This window comes from Carcharodon carcharias, chromosome 10, assembly GCF_017639515.1.
Source record: "Carcharodon carcharias isolate sCarCar2 chromosome 10, sCarCar2.pri, whole genome shotgun sequence".
NCBI lineage: Eukaryota > Metazoa > Chordata > Chondrichthyes > Lamniformes > Lamnidae > Carcharodon > Carcharodon carcharias.
Genome location: NC_054476.1, coordinates 155,964,879 through 155,980,370, shown reverse-complemented (window position 1 = coordinate 155,980,370; position 15,492 = coordinate 155,964,879). Strand labels below are relative to the sequence as shown.

Sequence of the window (15,492 nt, the reverse complement as noted above, 5' to 3'; positions counted from 1 at the left end):
CCGACTAGGGACTTTACAGCCTTCTGGACTGAATATTGAATTCAACAACTTTAGGTCATAAGCTCCCTCCCCCATCCCCACCCCCTTTCTGTTTCCCCTTCCCTTTTTTTTCCAATAAATTATAAAGATTTTCCTTTTCCCACCTATTTCCATTATATAAAAAAAAACCCACTAGAGTTATACCTTGAGTGCCCTACCATCCATTCTTAATTAGCACATTCGTTTAGATAATATCACCAACTTCAATTTTAACACCTATGTGTTCTATTGTACTATTGTCGTTGACATCTTTTGATGATCTGCTTCTATCACTGCTTGTTTGTCCCTACAACCACACCCCCCCTCCCCCCCCTCCACCTCTTTGTCTCTCTATCTCTCCGCCCCCCACACACACACCTTAAACCAGCTTATATTTCAACTCTTTCTTGGACTCGAACGCAAGTTCTGTCGAAGGGTCATGAGGACTCGAAACGTCAACTCTTTTCTTCTCCGCCGATGCTGCCAGACCTGCTGAGTTTTTCCAGGTAATTCTGTTTTTGTTTTAAATTTGGACAGCTCTTTAAAGACCCAGAACCGACTTGATAGGCTGAATAGCCTCCTTCTGTTCTGTAAGAACTTCAAAACATAGGATGATGCTGACTCAGTCTTATTATTACATGATTTATTCTGGTTGATGTGATTATGGCAGAGTGAGAAAGACTCACTTACTTGGAGGGCGGCTCAAGTAATCGGATTTCAAAATTATATCCTATTTTGACATATCTAATTTTTAACAATAAACATACAGGGTCAATTTGGTTCACTCAGTACCTGTAGCAAATAGTTTTTTTTTCTGTGCTTTTGCTACCCGGAACATAAATAGAAAATCTTCCTGAGTATGTTTAAATAAACATTGAGGAAATTTAGTCTGTTTCACAAATGGTTATTAGAACAAAGAATTCTTTGCCACATGTGGCTGTGAGGCAGAGACAGTGACAACACTTAAAAGTGGCTTGAGTAATTATTCGAAAAGGCAGGATATGAAAGAATGTGGGGAAAGGGCAGGGATGTGGGATTAGTGTAGTGGTTTGAGTTGAAGATGGGTCCAATCTGCTCCTTCTGTGCTGAAATTTCTGATCCTATAAAAGGGGGTTGGAATTTACAATATTTCATCACCCTCATATTGAGAGCTCTGGGCTAGCAGCTCTTTTATCACATAAAGATTACAGCACAGAAACAGGCCATTGAGTCCAAGTGGTCCATGCCAGTGCTAATGTTCCACACAAGCTTCCTCCCGTTTCATCTAACCCCCATTAATATATCCTTCTAATCCCTTCTGTGTTGATCTAGCTCCCCCTTAAAAGCGTTGAACCATGGTTACAGCACAGAAGGAGGCCATTCAGCCCATCATGTCAGTGCCAGCTGTCCATAAGACCTGCTCAGCTAGTCCCACTCCCCTGTAGCCCCACAATGTATATGGTTCGGAACACTTATTAACTTGGGTGACATTTAACTTTTCCCATCAGCCTTACCAAAAAATTATCCAATTTCCTATTGACAGCCAAGTGTCATTCACCTCGACTATTCCTTGTGGTGGCGAGTTCCACAGTCTGACCGCCCTGGGTGAAGAAGTTTCTCCTGAATTCTTTATTGGATTTGGTAGTAACCTCTAGTTTTGGTCCCACAAGTGAAACCGTCTCCTCTACCCTAGCAAACCTCTGCATACATTTTAAAGACGTCTGTCAGGTCACCCCCCTCAACCTTCTCTATTCTAGCTTTCAACGTACTTATCTTGGGCACATACACTATGCAAAGCAGAGCTCCACCTCCCCAGCACACACTGAATGCCACTGTGTCTCTCACTTTAGCTGTTGTTGTTCGGGCTGCTCGGGGAGTTGTGGGGTGGGGGGTGGGGGGAGGTAGTTTAGCTCACGCTTTGGAAGGCCTGGCACATTGGCCGAGACAATTGCTGTCTCGCCCGCTGATTTCTTCCTTTTCCCTCCGCACCTCCACCCTCCCCGGCATTCCTGGACTCGTCCTCACGGAGCAGGCACCTGTCTGCGCCTAGTGGTATTGAGCAAGCGATGCACAAAAAAAAACACACACACACATACACGCACACACAGAGAGAGAGAAGAGGAAGCGTCAACCAATCTGTGACAGCAAAATGAAAATTCCCCTTCTCTAGAAAGAGACTGGAGAGAGAGAGAGAGAGAGAGTGGCTGGTTAAAGCGAGCATTCTGACTTCCAGTTTATCTTCAGGCTTTGAGGATCCGGATTAATCCCACAGGGGCTGAACGGAACAAGAAGAAACTGTACTGGATAATTGATTCTATTTTTAAAAAAAAAAATCATCAGTATCTGGGCGTTCAGATCCAAGTGCCTGGTGCCAGATTCTTTTATAAACTGATCTCACTCGGGAGCTGGACTTTTGTTTTTTTTATGTGAAGATTTTATAAAGGAGGGGGTGGGTTTTGGTAAAAAAAATAAAGGAACCCCCCCCCCCCCCCAACCAACTCCAAGCCAAAAAAATAAGTCTCAGTTGTCTTCCAGATGCATTCGCTGTTGGATCGGAAAAAGAAAGAAGCGGGTACGGAGCTGGGCTTCGTGGACATACCAGCGGACAGCCTCTTGCCTCAAGCCCAGAGGATGTGGACGTGTGTGGGCTGCCTGTGGGTGTTGCTCTCCTCCTGCCTGGTGGCTGTCTGCAGCTTCAGCTTCATCTCGCCCGCCTGGATCGTCAAAGAGAAGAGCAAAGACTCGGTGAGCTTCGGGCTCCTCTGGCACTGCTCCGAGACCGTCTATAACTGCTACACTTTCGGCGGCCTGGGCAATTTCGCGGACATCCCCTCAGGGTCTTGGCAGGTAAATCACTGGGCTCTGTGTGTGTGTGTGTGTGTGTTTGTCCCTCTCCCTTTCTCTCTCTCTGCTTTGAAATGTTTTGACTGAGACGGAGTTGGTGGTGGGGGCTGGGGGCTGATGGTGGGGGAGCAAAGTTGCATTTCACAAGTTGAGAGAATTGTCTCGCTTGGTTTGCACGCAGACCAGTTTTGGACAATGTTAACTTGCCCTGAGGGAAACCTCACCAATTACTTAGAAACATTGAAAGAAAGAGAGACAGAGAGAGAGAAAAGACATACGTTGGATTATTATTTATGGACAGTCCAGATACTTAGTCCAAGCATTTGGTGGCGGTTCTAATATAATCCTGAAGTAAATAATTGAATGTTGAGAGGTAATCCCGAATGATGTGTTTCGTTTGAATCCAGTTTCCCCATTTTGTTCCCTCTCTTTAAGAAGCGACAATTCAGTGTTGGGGTTATGAATGATTTATGTCACTCTGTGGTCGGGAAAGCATTAAGGAAGGGGAAATAACCTCAAATGTCTCCAGCGGCTAATTAAAAAGTCCAGCTCTTCTCGACAATATGCAGTGCAAACCTCCACAGCCTCCACCCCCTCATCCCCGTGGCTCCCTGCATGTCCAAGCTCCGAATTTCAGCACTGCTGACCTAGATTCTCAAGATTAAAAAGTGGCGATGGGATTTATTTTATTATTATTATTTGTATGGAGACTTTCTGGCCCAATAGCTCTCCTCGCATCCCTTAAAGCCGGCGATTGGTCTGAGTTGACTGCAAAGTTATCCGCTGTTTGATTTTTTTTTCACTGAAAGCCTTAATGTCTCAATGATAGGCAGCAGTTTCACCCTGTGCTTGGATTTAACTGGAAGGTGTCTGTATTTACAGGTCAGCGCCTTCAGTGAGAATTGTCACTGTTCCTGCAGCTAATGCAATCATAATATATTGGGGTCTTACTTTCCAAAGACAGTGGATCAGCTTTGGGCGAACCCATATATGCGCCAGCTTTTCGGACAATCTACAGATAATTAGAATTTAAATGGGTCTCATTAGCTGACAGCTCTTTTACATTGAATGTGCCTGCGCTGTAGTTCAATCCAGACCAGCAGGAGGCGCAGTCTTTCACTCTGATCTTTCACCAGTCACACGACTGCAGCCTGACTGTACCTCCAACTCAATTGAATGGCCAATGCTACAGGGTTTGATCCGCCTACGATAAAAAAACTTTCCTTTTAAATAGAATTTACTGTGTCCGATTCCAGGAATATTTCTGTCAGGCACTGTTTCGCAAGAGCACATACTTTGGGATTTTTATGTAAATAATTTAATCTTGACTGTAAATCGAGGGATCTGTCAAGAAATGTTGCCCCTAACTTCGAATTATACGTTGATCACAATTTCTATAAGTTGAATGGGGATGAAAAATAGCTAATATTTTAATGCCACAAGGCCTATTGGACATTCACGAAGACGTCCATTATGAACAAAAGAAGTAGCTAGACAAAACTTAAAGGAGAGCCATCTTCATCAAAAAGACACTGGCAAACTTCATAGGACACTGATATATATCGTGTCGAAACACATCACATCGCCTGTATGTTTGAAAACGATGCACCATTCTTCTGGGTCATCACTCAATCACAAACAAAATAAAAAGGGTTGGCAAACATTTTTGCAGGAAGATTACAGTTCCTTTAACCCAAAACGTGACCAGACTTCTAATGTCTGTTGGTGTTGTTAAATAAAAGTTGGCAGTAGATTAATCATAGCTTGTGTGCTGGCCATTAAAAATTAGGTAATTTAGAAGAATTTTGCATTTGGAGCCAGGTCTGTGTATTTTAAGATTACACATGGATCAGGAGTGATATATAGTTGAATTGAATGAGATGTGGTTTTAGTGTATTGGCTTTTCTGCATTTTGTTCAGTTTTATGGTTATCAGGGCCTGACAGCACTTGTTAAAATGGCAGGTGTAAGTTATCAGTCTTTATAATCTGGTTATATGTTGGACTACTTGTCTATCTATTGATTCAGTCAGTTAAGCTAACCCTTTGGAGAATTCCTTGGACTAAAATGCAACTGAAATACAGTAAATACTGTATACTGAATACAATACTGAAATAATGAAACACAAATACAATACAATACTGAATACAATTAAGTGTTCGATCAGATATGATCCTACTGAATGGCGGAGAAGGCTCGACGGGCCGAATGGCCTATGTTCCTATGTTCCTAATCCCACATGAGATGCCACAATAGAATGGAATTGGGGTAACTATCATGCTCTCTTCAATTCTACGCAGACTGGAGAGTGGATAAGAAAATGTATTAAGGTGGCAGTGCTAGGTGTCACCACCGGTCTGAATATCATTGGAATAGAAAATAAATGTGCTATGGTTTCTAGTTTCTAATCACAGCGACTTCTGCTAGAAGCATGAAGGCGTCGATTTCAGGTGAGTGCAAGACTGGGCTTAGCTGTGATGGTTTCCTTTGTGGAATAGCTAGTGAGCAATCTCTTTCTTAGGCCGGCAAATGGCGAATGTAACACAAGTGTTAACGGAAGTGTTAACCCTAAAGTGCCTCTAAGAAACAAGAGATAGGGAAGAGAGAAAAAAATCAAATCTGTGATGTAAAATATTTTGTGATATTAATTGCTGATGCAACATTGTTTTCCATTACATACACAGTAGCTCAATATCAAGATATTTTCTAACATACCGTACACAATTGGCATTTACATTGAATGTTTCAACTTCAGACATGATTAAAAAACCAATTATTCGAAGCAAGCTTTGTTGGATTTGATATAACGGTGCACAACTCATTCATTTTTGCTTTGTCATGTTCAAATACTATCCATTCTTGCTCCCCTCGCCTCTGATGCCGAATACACAACAGTATTTTCATAAATGAATATACTAAATTGTTAGTTAATTATCTGCTGTACAACCCCAAACTCTAGCAGTGGAGTCCAAAGCGTTCACTTTCCTCTTTGACTCCTCCCTCTCTGTTTTGGTGTGTTTCCACGCGGGAATTTTCAGAATTATGTGACTCTTTTAGATCTCCAGCTTTCCATATGTTTAATTTCCTAATCCATTGTCCAATGGACCTTTGGCATGACACATTATACGGTGTTAGTTCAGGCATATCACAACTTATTTTTTTGACTTTGTTTTCCTTGTATGAGGCTTCATTCACAAGAGTACATGTTACAACGTCTGGCTTCCAAGCCAGAAGCACCTTTCAAGCACCGAACACTTAATTGTATTCAGTTACTGTGTTGTATTTCAGTGTTCAGTTTTCCAAGCACCTTTCAGGCTGGGAGGGAGCGGGATCTTCCCAGCACCCTGGAGGCAGGGCTGGAGGCGGGACCCGGTGCCAAATAGGAAACTAGGGTGACGGGTCTGCCCCTGCCTTGGAGCGATCTGGCTGAAGGCGGCTCAACAATGGCAGCGGTTACCCCGTCCAGCAGCAGCGGCAAGGGAGGCCATTAGGCTCAGTAAGGGGAATGACAGATCAAAACCAATCCTGTGAGGGAGGTGGGGGGGGGGTTCCCCTTCCCTTCACAGCGATGGCTTTGTGGGCTTCTTCCTTGTCAAGTTGGCAAAAGGCATCCGAGAGCGCCCCCTGCTTTAGCGATCGCTTTTCTGCGCCTCAGCAGTGACCCCCCGCGGTGTGGGCTACCAGCTGCAGGAACTCAGAGTGGATCTCCTCAAGCTGGAAGTTCCGGCCGGCTCCTCGGGCCAGATCATGCCCGTTGCTCGGGTCACAGCCCCTGCCGGGATCCTGATCATCGCGATCGCAACTCACCAGGGAAAATTCGGCCCAGAGTGAGCCACAGCCAATGAATTCAAGTACAGTCAATTTGTCACATGGACAAACGTAGCGTATGCCAGTGTCCATGATCAGTAATGACCAATTATATAGTTTTGGTGAATGTTGGGTGGGAGACCAGGAGAGCTACTTTGTTTTCCGTCAAATATTACTGCGAGATCTTTTAAATCCGGTTCAACAGGCAAATGGGCCCTTGGTTTTAGTTCCTTGTTCCAGTCCTACTCCGGCCCCCTTCCACAACTCCTTCTCCGGTACATCGATGATTACTTCGGTGCCGCTTCATGCTCTCGTCGGGACTTGGAAAAATTTATTAATTTTGCTTCCAATCTCCACCCCTCCATCATTTTCACGTGGTCCATCTCTGACACTTCCCTTCCCTTCCTTGACCTCTCTGTCTCAATCTCTGGTGATAGACTGTCCACCAATATCCATTACAAACCCACCGACTTCCACAGCTATCTCGACTACAGCTCCTCACACCCCGCTTCCTGTAAGGACACCATCCCATTCTCTCAATTCCTTCGCCTCCGTCGCATCTGTTCCGATGATGCTACATTCAAAAACAGTTCCTCTGACATGTCCTCCTTCTTCCTTAACTGAGGTTTTCCACCCACGGTCGTTGACAGGGCCCTCAACCGTGTCCGGCCCATCTCCCGCGCATCCGCCCTCACGCCTTCTCCTCCCTCCCAGAAACATGATAGGGTCCCCCTTGTCCTCACTTATCACCCCACCAGCCTCCGCATTCAAAGGATCATCCTCCGCCATTTCCGCCAACTCCAGCATGATGCCACCACCAAACACATCTTCCCTTCACCCCCCCTATCGGCATTCCGTAGGGATCGCTCCCTCCGGGACACCCTGGTCCACTCCTCCATCACCCCCTACTCCTCAACCCCCTCCTATGGCACCACCCCATGCTCACGCAAAAGATGCAACACCTGCCCCTTCACTTCCTCTCTCCTCACCGTCCAAGGACCCAAACACTCCTTTCAAGTGAAGCAGCATTTCACTTGCATTTCCCCCAACTTAGTCTACTGCATTCGTTGCTCCCAATGTGGTCTCCTCTACATTGGAGAGACCAAACATAAACTGGGTGACCGCTTTGCAGAACACCTGCGGTCTGTCCGCAAGAATGACCCAAACCTCCCTGTCGCTTGCCATTTTAACACTCCACCCTGCTCTCTTGCCCACATGTCTGTCCTTGGCTTGCTGCATTGTTCCAGTGAAGCCCAACGCAAACTGGAGGAACAACACCTCATCTTCCGACTAGGCACTTTACAGCCTTCCGGACTGAATATTGAATTGAACAACTTTAGGTCGTGAGCTCCCTCCCCCATCCCCACCCCCTTTCTGTTTCCCCCTTCCTTTTTTTTTCCAATAAATTATAAAGATTTTCCTTTTCCCACCTATTTCCAATATTTTTAAAAAAAAACACCCCCACTAGAGCTATACCTTGAGTGCCCTACCATCCATTCTTAATTAGCACATTCGTTTAGATAATATCACCAACTTGAACTTTAACACCTATGTGTTCTTTTGTACCATTGTTGTTGACATCTTTTGATGATCTGCTTCTATCACTGCTTGTTTGTCCCTACAACCACACCCCCCCCACCTCTCTCTCTCTCGCTCTCTCCGCCCCCCACACACACACCTTAAACCAGCTTATATTTCAACTCTTTCTTGGACTCGAACTCAAGTTCTGTCGAAGGGTCATGAGGACTCGAAACGTCAACTCTTTTCTTCTCCGCCGATGCTGCCAGACCTGCTGAGCTTTTCCAGGTAGTTCTGTTTTTGTTTTTGCCTTGGTTTTAGTTTCTCATTTGACAGATGACACCCTCAGTACTGCACTGAATTGCCAGACTAGATTAAGGGCTCAAGTCATGGAATGGCCTTTGATCCTCAGACTTTAGCGGTGAGAGCGCAGCCATTGAGACAGGCTGGCTATAAGGAATCATCCAGAATAGTGAATCGAAGCCTTTATTTTGAAGTAGTTGATCTTGTGTACAGGCACGGTCCTTTATTACTTTAGTAACTGAGATGTTTGGGAAGGAAATGTGAGGCACACCTCACACACAGGAATGTGAGATATAGTTCTTTGAGGTCCTACTCTAATCCCCTGGATACTTAACAGTGGTGTGGTCTCAAGACAGTGTAAGAAGAGTGCTTTCACATCAGTGACATCACAGCTGGCGTCACAGCTTGGTTGGTATAGTTAGTAACTGAGGGGCACCAGAGTCCTGCAATCCAGCAGGTCTCAGCTACAAATCCTGGTCCCTCATGCTCTCAACCAGTGGCTGTGGGCGAGGCCGGAGAGGAGCTGCAAATGGTCTCCCTGTCCCTATGCTAAGAAAGGGAAAGTTAGCCAAAGTTGCTGCCTCTGGTTGCTAGAAAGCTCATACGTGTGCAGGTCAGACAAAGCCTGGACTGAGCTTGGCTGTTATATCATTCCCACAGTAAAATTGCTTGCCAGCTTGATTAGCCTCAGGTGAGCTGCCAGAGGCAGCCAGATGTACCCCAACATGAGTCATCATTTTCTGAAGAGGGGGGTTCAGGTGATGATAAGAAGATCTAAACATGTGTTTCAAATTAAAGATTAAATACAAGGACTTGTATGTATAAAGGTCAGTTTGTCACTCATAATTACAACAAGACATCTATCTATTCAGAACCCTGTCAAACAACTGGAAATCATTTCACTAACTCAAGGATTGTACAATATTTTTATAGTGCACTTAGCTATGTTCAAGTAATAGAGACTATACACTATATAATATACCCAAGAAAAACTTTCTTGTGTTCTAAATTCTGACTCCTTAAATTCCCATCAGAAGTGAGTCCCAGACTACCCTCTTTCCCATTCAGGTCCCTAATTGTATGGTTAACTGTAGGCTTCATTCAGACAAGGAACTTGGAAGACAAAAACCCTTCAGCCTTATCCACTTTGGCATTTCCCTTTAAGAACCTGAGCCCCACGAACATTGTACTGAAACTCACCCAAGGCATTTTTATTACAGCCTCATGAGTCCGAAGGGCAACTTTAACCTCATTTGCCAGGCAGGAACCCCACACGATCAGGTGGAATGATGATTTTTAAAAATTCATTCACGGGATTTGGGCTTCACTGGCTGGGCCAGCATTTATTGCCCATCCCTAGCTGCCCTTGAGAAGGTGGTGGTGAGCTGCCTTCTTGAACTGCTGCAGTCCATGTGGTGTAGGTACACCCACAGTGCTGTTAGGGAGGGAGTTCCAGGATTTTGACCCAGCGACAGTGAAGGAACGGCGATATATTTCCAAGTCAGGATGGTGAGTGATGTGGAGGGGAACTTCCATTTGATGGTGTTCCCATCTATCTGCTGCCTTTGTCCTTCTGGATGGTAGTGGTCGTGGGTTTGACAGATGCTGTCTAAAGAGCCTTGGTGGATTCCTGCAGTGCATCTTAGAGATGGCACACACTGCTGCTACTGTGCATTGGTGGTGGAGGGAGTGAATCTTTGTGGATGTGGTGCCAATCAAGCAGACTGCTTTCTCCTGGATGGTGTCAAGCTCCTTCAGTGTTGTGGGAGCTGCACTGATCCAGGCAAGTGGGGAATATTTCATCACACTCCTGACTTTGTAGATTGTGGACAGGCTTTGGGGATTCAGGAGGTGAGTTACTTGTCACAGGATTCCTAGCCTCTGATCTGCTCTTGTAACCATAGTATTTATTTGGCTGGTCCAGTTCAGTCTCTGGTCAATGGTAACCCCCATGATGTTCATAGTGGGGGATTCAGTGATGATACTGCCATTAAAAGTCAAGGGGTGGTGGTTAAATTCTCTCTTGTTAGAGATGGTCATTGCCTGGCACTAGTGTGGCACAAATATTACTTGCTACTTGATGGTCCGAGCCTGGATATTGTCCAGGTCTTGCTACATTTGAACATGGACTGCTTCAGTATCTGAGGAGTCGCAAATGGAGCTGAACATTGTGCAATCATCAGCCAACATCCTCACTTCTGACCTTATGATGGAAGGATGGCCATTGATGAAGCAGCTCAAGGTGGTTGGGCCTAGGACACTACCTGCAGAAACTCCTGCAGTAATGTCCTGGAACTGAGATGACTGACCTCCAACAACCACAACCATCTTCCTTTGTGCTAGGTATGACTCCAACCAGTGGAGAGTTTCCCCGATTCCCATTGACTCCAGTTTTGCTAGGGCTCCTTGATGCCACACTCGGTCAAATGCTGCCTTGATGTCAAGGGCAGTCACTCTCACCTCACCTCGGGAGTTCAGCTCTTTTGTTCATGTTTTAACCAAGGCTGTAATGAGTTCAGGAGCTCAGGAACCTAAACTGGGTGCCAATGAGCAGGTTATTGCTAAGCAAGTGCTGCTTTATAGCACTGTTGATGACCCTTCCATCACTTTACTGATGATCAAGAGTAGACTGATGGGGAGGTAATTGGCTGGGTTGGATTTGTCCTGCTTTTTGTGTGAAGGACATACCTGTGCAATTTGTTAGATGGCTGTGTAGATGCCAGTGTTGTAGCTGTACTGGAACAGCTTGGCCAGGAGCACGGCAAGTTCTGGAGCACAAACCTTCAGAACTATTGCCAGAATATTGTCAGGGCCCATAGCCTTTGCACTATCCAGTGCCTTCAGCCATTTCTTGATATCACATGGAGTGAATCAAATTGGCTGAAGACTGGCATCTGTGACGCTGGGGACCTCTGGAGGAGGCTGAGATGGATCATCCACTTGGCACTTCTGGCTGAAGTTTCTGGCGGACAATTAAACAAATGCTTCAGCCTTATCTTTTGCACTGATGTGCTGGGCTCCTTCATCATTAAGGATGGGAATATTTGTGGAGCCTCCTCCTCCAGTGAGTTGTTTAATTGTCCATCACCATTCATGACTGGATATGCGGAGCTCAGATCTGATCCTTCCATTGTGGGATCACTTAGCTGTGTCTATTACTTGCTGCTTATGCTGTTTGGCACGCAAGTAGTCCTGAGTTATAGCTTCACCAGGTTGACACCTCATTTTTAGGTATGCCTGGTGTCGCTCCTGGCATGCCCTCCTGCACTCTTCATTGAATCAGGGTTGATCCTCTGGCTTGATTGTAATGGTAGAGTGGGGTATATGCCAGACCATGAGGTTACAGATTGTGTTTGAGCACCACTCTGCTGCTGCTGATGGCCCCTAGTGCTTCATGGATGCACAGTCTTGAGTTGCTAGATCTGTTCAAAATCTGTGCCATTTAGCACAGGGGTAATGCCACACAACAAGATGTAGAGTATCCTCAATGTGAAGGTTCGACTTCAGCTCCACAAAGACTGTGCGGTGGGCACTCCTAGTGATATTGACATGGACAGATGCATCCGCGGCAGGCAGGTTGGTGAAGATGAGGCCAATTATGTTTTACCATCTTATTGGTTCCCTCACAACCTGCCGCAGACCCAGTGTAGCAGCAATGTCCTTTAGGTCTTGACCAGTTCAGTCTGTAGTGGTGCTACCGAGCCACAGGTGGTGATGGGCATTGAAATCCCTGACCCAGAGTACATTTTCCACCCTTGCCACTCTCGGTGCTTCCTCCAAGTGGCATTCAGCATGGAGGACCACTAATTCATCAGCTGAAGGAGGGCAGTACGTGTCCATGTTTGACCTGATGCCATGAGACTTCATGGGGTCCGAAGTCAATGTTGTGGACTCCCAGGGCACCTCCCTCCTCACCTGCACTGTGCCAACACCTCTGCTAGGTCTGTCTTGCTGGTGGTACAGGACATACCCAGGGTTGGTGATAGTGGTGTTTGGGACATTATCTGTAAGATTTGATTCCGTGAGGAGGATTATATGAGACTATTGCTTGGCTAGTCTGTGAAATAGCTCTCCCAATTTTGGCACTAGCCCCCAGATGTTAGTCAGGAGGATTTTGCAGGGCAGGGCTGAGTTTGCCATTGTCATTTCCGGTACCTAGTTCGATGCTGCGGTTTGATACAACTGAGTGGCTTGCTAGGCCATTTCAGAGGACATTTAAGAGTCAACCACATTGCTGTGGGTCTGGAGCCACATGTAGGCCAGACCAGGTAAGGACGGCAGATTTCCTTCCCTAACAGACATTAGTGATCCAGATGGGTTTTTACAACAATCAACAATGGTTTCATGGTCATCATCAGACTTTTAATTCCAGGTTTTTATTGAATTCAAATTCCACCATCTGCCACGGCAGGATTCGAACCCTAGTCCCAGGAGCATTACCCTTGGTCTTTGGATTACTCGTCCAGCAACATGCTTTGTCCAATAGAATTGACTTCAATGGAGAGTAAAACTGGGCAGGGTGTAAAACCAACATGGCTTCCAATTCTCATCTGGTGGGATGGGTTAAGTTGCCCCTCAAACTTCCACAATGTCTCATGGCAGCCAGTTACCCTCTGATTATGCTAGAGCCAGGACAAGGCACATAGGGAGTGACCACATTCCAAATGGGAAAAAAATTAAGTTCCTTCACGTCATTGGCACTTGATGAGCAGCTTTCCTCCCAGATAGCATTTCCTCCATGACTCAGGCTTGAAGGAAACCAAGTCTTAACCATTAACACAGAGAGGCTAATGCATTAAACAAATGCCTTAATTCCAAAAATGGGGATAAGTAAACTCATGACTTTAGCACTGAAGTAGCAGCAAGCCTAGTAAGTCAAAGCCATAACAAGGCTCCTTGTGATCTAATACAAATTAATCAAGTGTTAATTAAGCAAGGCTTTGCCAACCACAATTATCTCTGAGCAGGTGACCTGAGAGTGAAATCAAGAAGTATCTATTGGTTCGCTGGAATTTCAGCTACCAGTGGACGTTGCATGATATCGTCTATGAAAGCATGGACCTGGATTTTGCAGACAACATTGAAGGGACAGCACTCGCCATTCAATGTGATTATAGCTGCCCACAGACTATTTGTGGGCTTTTGCGTGACAACATGCAGGGGTGCCCCCTTCAGAGGACCTGTGATGTGTGTGAGCAGCGTGTGAGCTAGAATGTGTGTCTTTTCAATCAATTAATCACTGAAACATGTGGGAGTTCAAATTTGTCTTGGGCTGTGGGACAAAGCGGGTGGAATTGGATCGGCCGCCAGTTATACGCGGCTCTTAATTATTAATTCCATTGACTGCAAAGGAACTAAATGTCAGGTGCTACCTATAACAGGCGACAGATCCAGTACTGCCCATTCTATGCCACTGGCTGAGATAATTTTTTATCCTGCAGTCTAAGCTAGCAGCTATAAATTAGAATATTTAATTCTACGTAGAATCATATACAGGAAAAGAAATAAAGAGATGGAAGGAAAATTGGGCTAAGAGAGAAATAAAAAGCAAAATAAAATTGTTATTTTTAATTCTTGAAAGATCTCCAACAATTAAAATCTGAAGGAGTGAGGCTCCACACTTGCAAAAGTAAATTTTCAGTGCCAGAGAAGTTATTTGCAAGTGATTAAGACTTCTCACACTGCCAAAAAGAAAAATACCTAAAAAAAAAATCTCTCAAACCTGAATGCACCAGTGCTAGATTTTTTGGGCATGTTTAGTGGGTAACTATTGAGCATGTACAGCAATTTCACATCCTTCATATGTTTTAATGCTGAGTGTCTCAGTGAGTTACTGTCGTAGCTAAGCTTCCGGAGCAGCAGGGCAACTTCTTGATTTCCATGTTTAATTGCGCACGTGCAAATATTCAAAGTTGCCATCCAGTTACTCTATAATAGTGGTGAGTACTGATAGCTTCATTGTTATTGCAAAATCCAAGCCACTGTTTTTACCAAATTAAATTGCTGTCTAAAACCTCAGAGCTGTGGTTTATTTATGAAAACAGAATTGCTACCAGACAATTTTAGCCTTTCATTGCGCTCCGTGCCAAATACTGGGAGATTATTCAGAAAATGAGAATAACTTTTTTGTATATTCAATACAATAACAGCATACAGCAGGGTAATTGTGTATCTGTAAACAGTCACCAGGCAGGGACCCAACCACACAGCAATATGTTTATAGTTATTGTAGCATTGAAAGAGCTCGAGTGATACTTGGTTAAATAGAAATTCAGTCTTGAAGAGACGTACTTGATTAATTAATTGTTGGAAAGACCCAGCGGAACAAAGAAAGTGCTGACAACACTGAAACCACTCCAGAATGACAAAGGTACATTGCTGTCAGCCTGCTATGATTTGTAGTTAATACTTAATTGTAATGATGTGCACTGTCTTTTAATCCATTTGTCAACCCATCCATCAAAGAACGCCATTGCCAGAATAGTTAATTGACCTTGTAAGATCTCTCAAACCACAGGTTCTGTCCAAGATACTACTGCCTCCTTGTAAATTAAGAACTTATACATATGTGCCTTAGAACCTGTGAAATTTATGTGCACACTTCAGATGGATTATACTTTTGCCATTCTTCATTATAATTTTTGACCGAAATAACTATACTGAAAAGAGGTTAGGTATTTAAATGATGAGTTATTTTTCATTGTGTAACAATATTTCCAAAGGATTTTTTTAACAAGACTGGATTAATTGATCTGATACAACCAGTTCAATAATACTTGCTTGTGTCTGATAACAGTTCTCAAGTACTTCTGCCTGAGAATACCAGTGGTACTTAATTCTGTCTTTTACTGGCATTGTTAGATGACTCACTTCAGTTTGATACTGTCTGGGATACTTCCATGTGACAGATGCTAGATTATCTGCTCATTGGCCCAAATCTTCTGGTCTCTGGAACACCGGAGACCGGCCCTATGATGGGAGATTTGCTTCGGGACCCAATGGAAGTCCTGACATGCTGACCTAC

At 44.6% G+C, this 15,492-nt stretch overlaps 1 protein-coding gene across 3 annotated transcripts in view; it reads left to right on the top strand.

Annotated features, from left to right (window-relative positions):
* The first annotated feature begins 2,191 nt into the window (after positions 1-2,191).
* The window catches only part of LOC121283418 (transmembrane protein 211), a 269,223-nt gene continuing 255,922 nt past the window's right edge, over positions 2,192-15,492 (top strand). For all 3 annotated transcript variants that reach the window (XM_041197981.1, XM_041197980.1, XM_041197982.1), the window contains exon 1: positions 2,192-2,844. In XM_041197981.1, the coding sequence (XP_041053915.1) occupies positions 2,533-2,844 (312 nt within the window). In that variant the 5' untranslated portion in view covers positions 2,192-2,532. The remainder of the gene's footprint in view (positions 2,845-15,492) is intronic.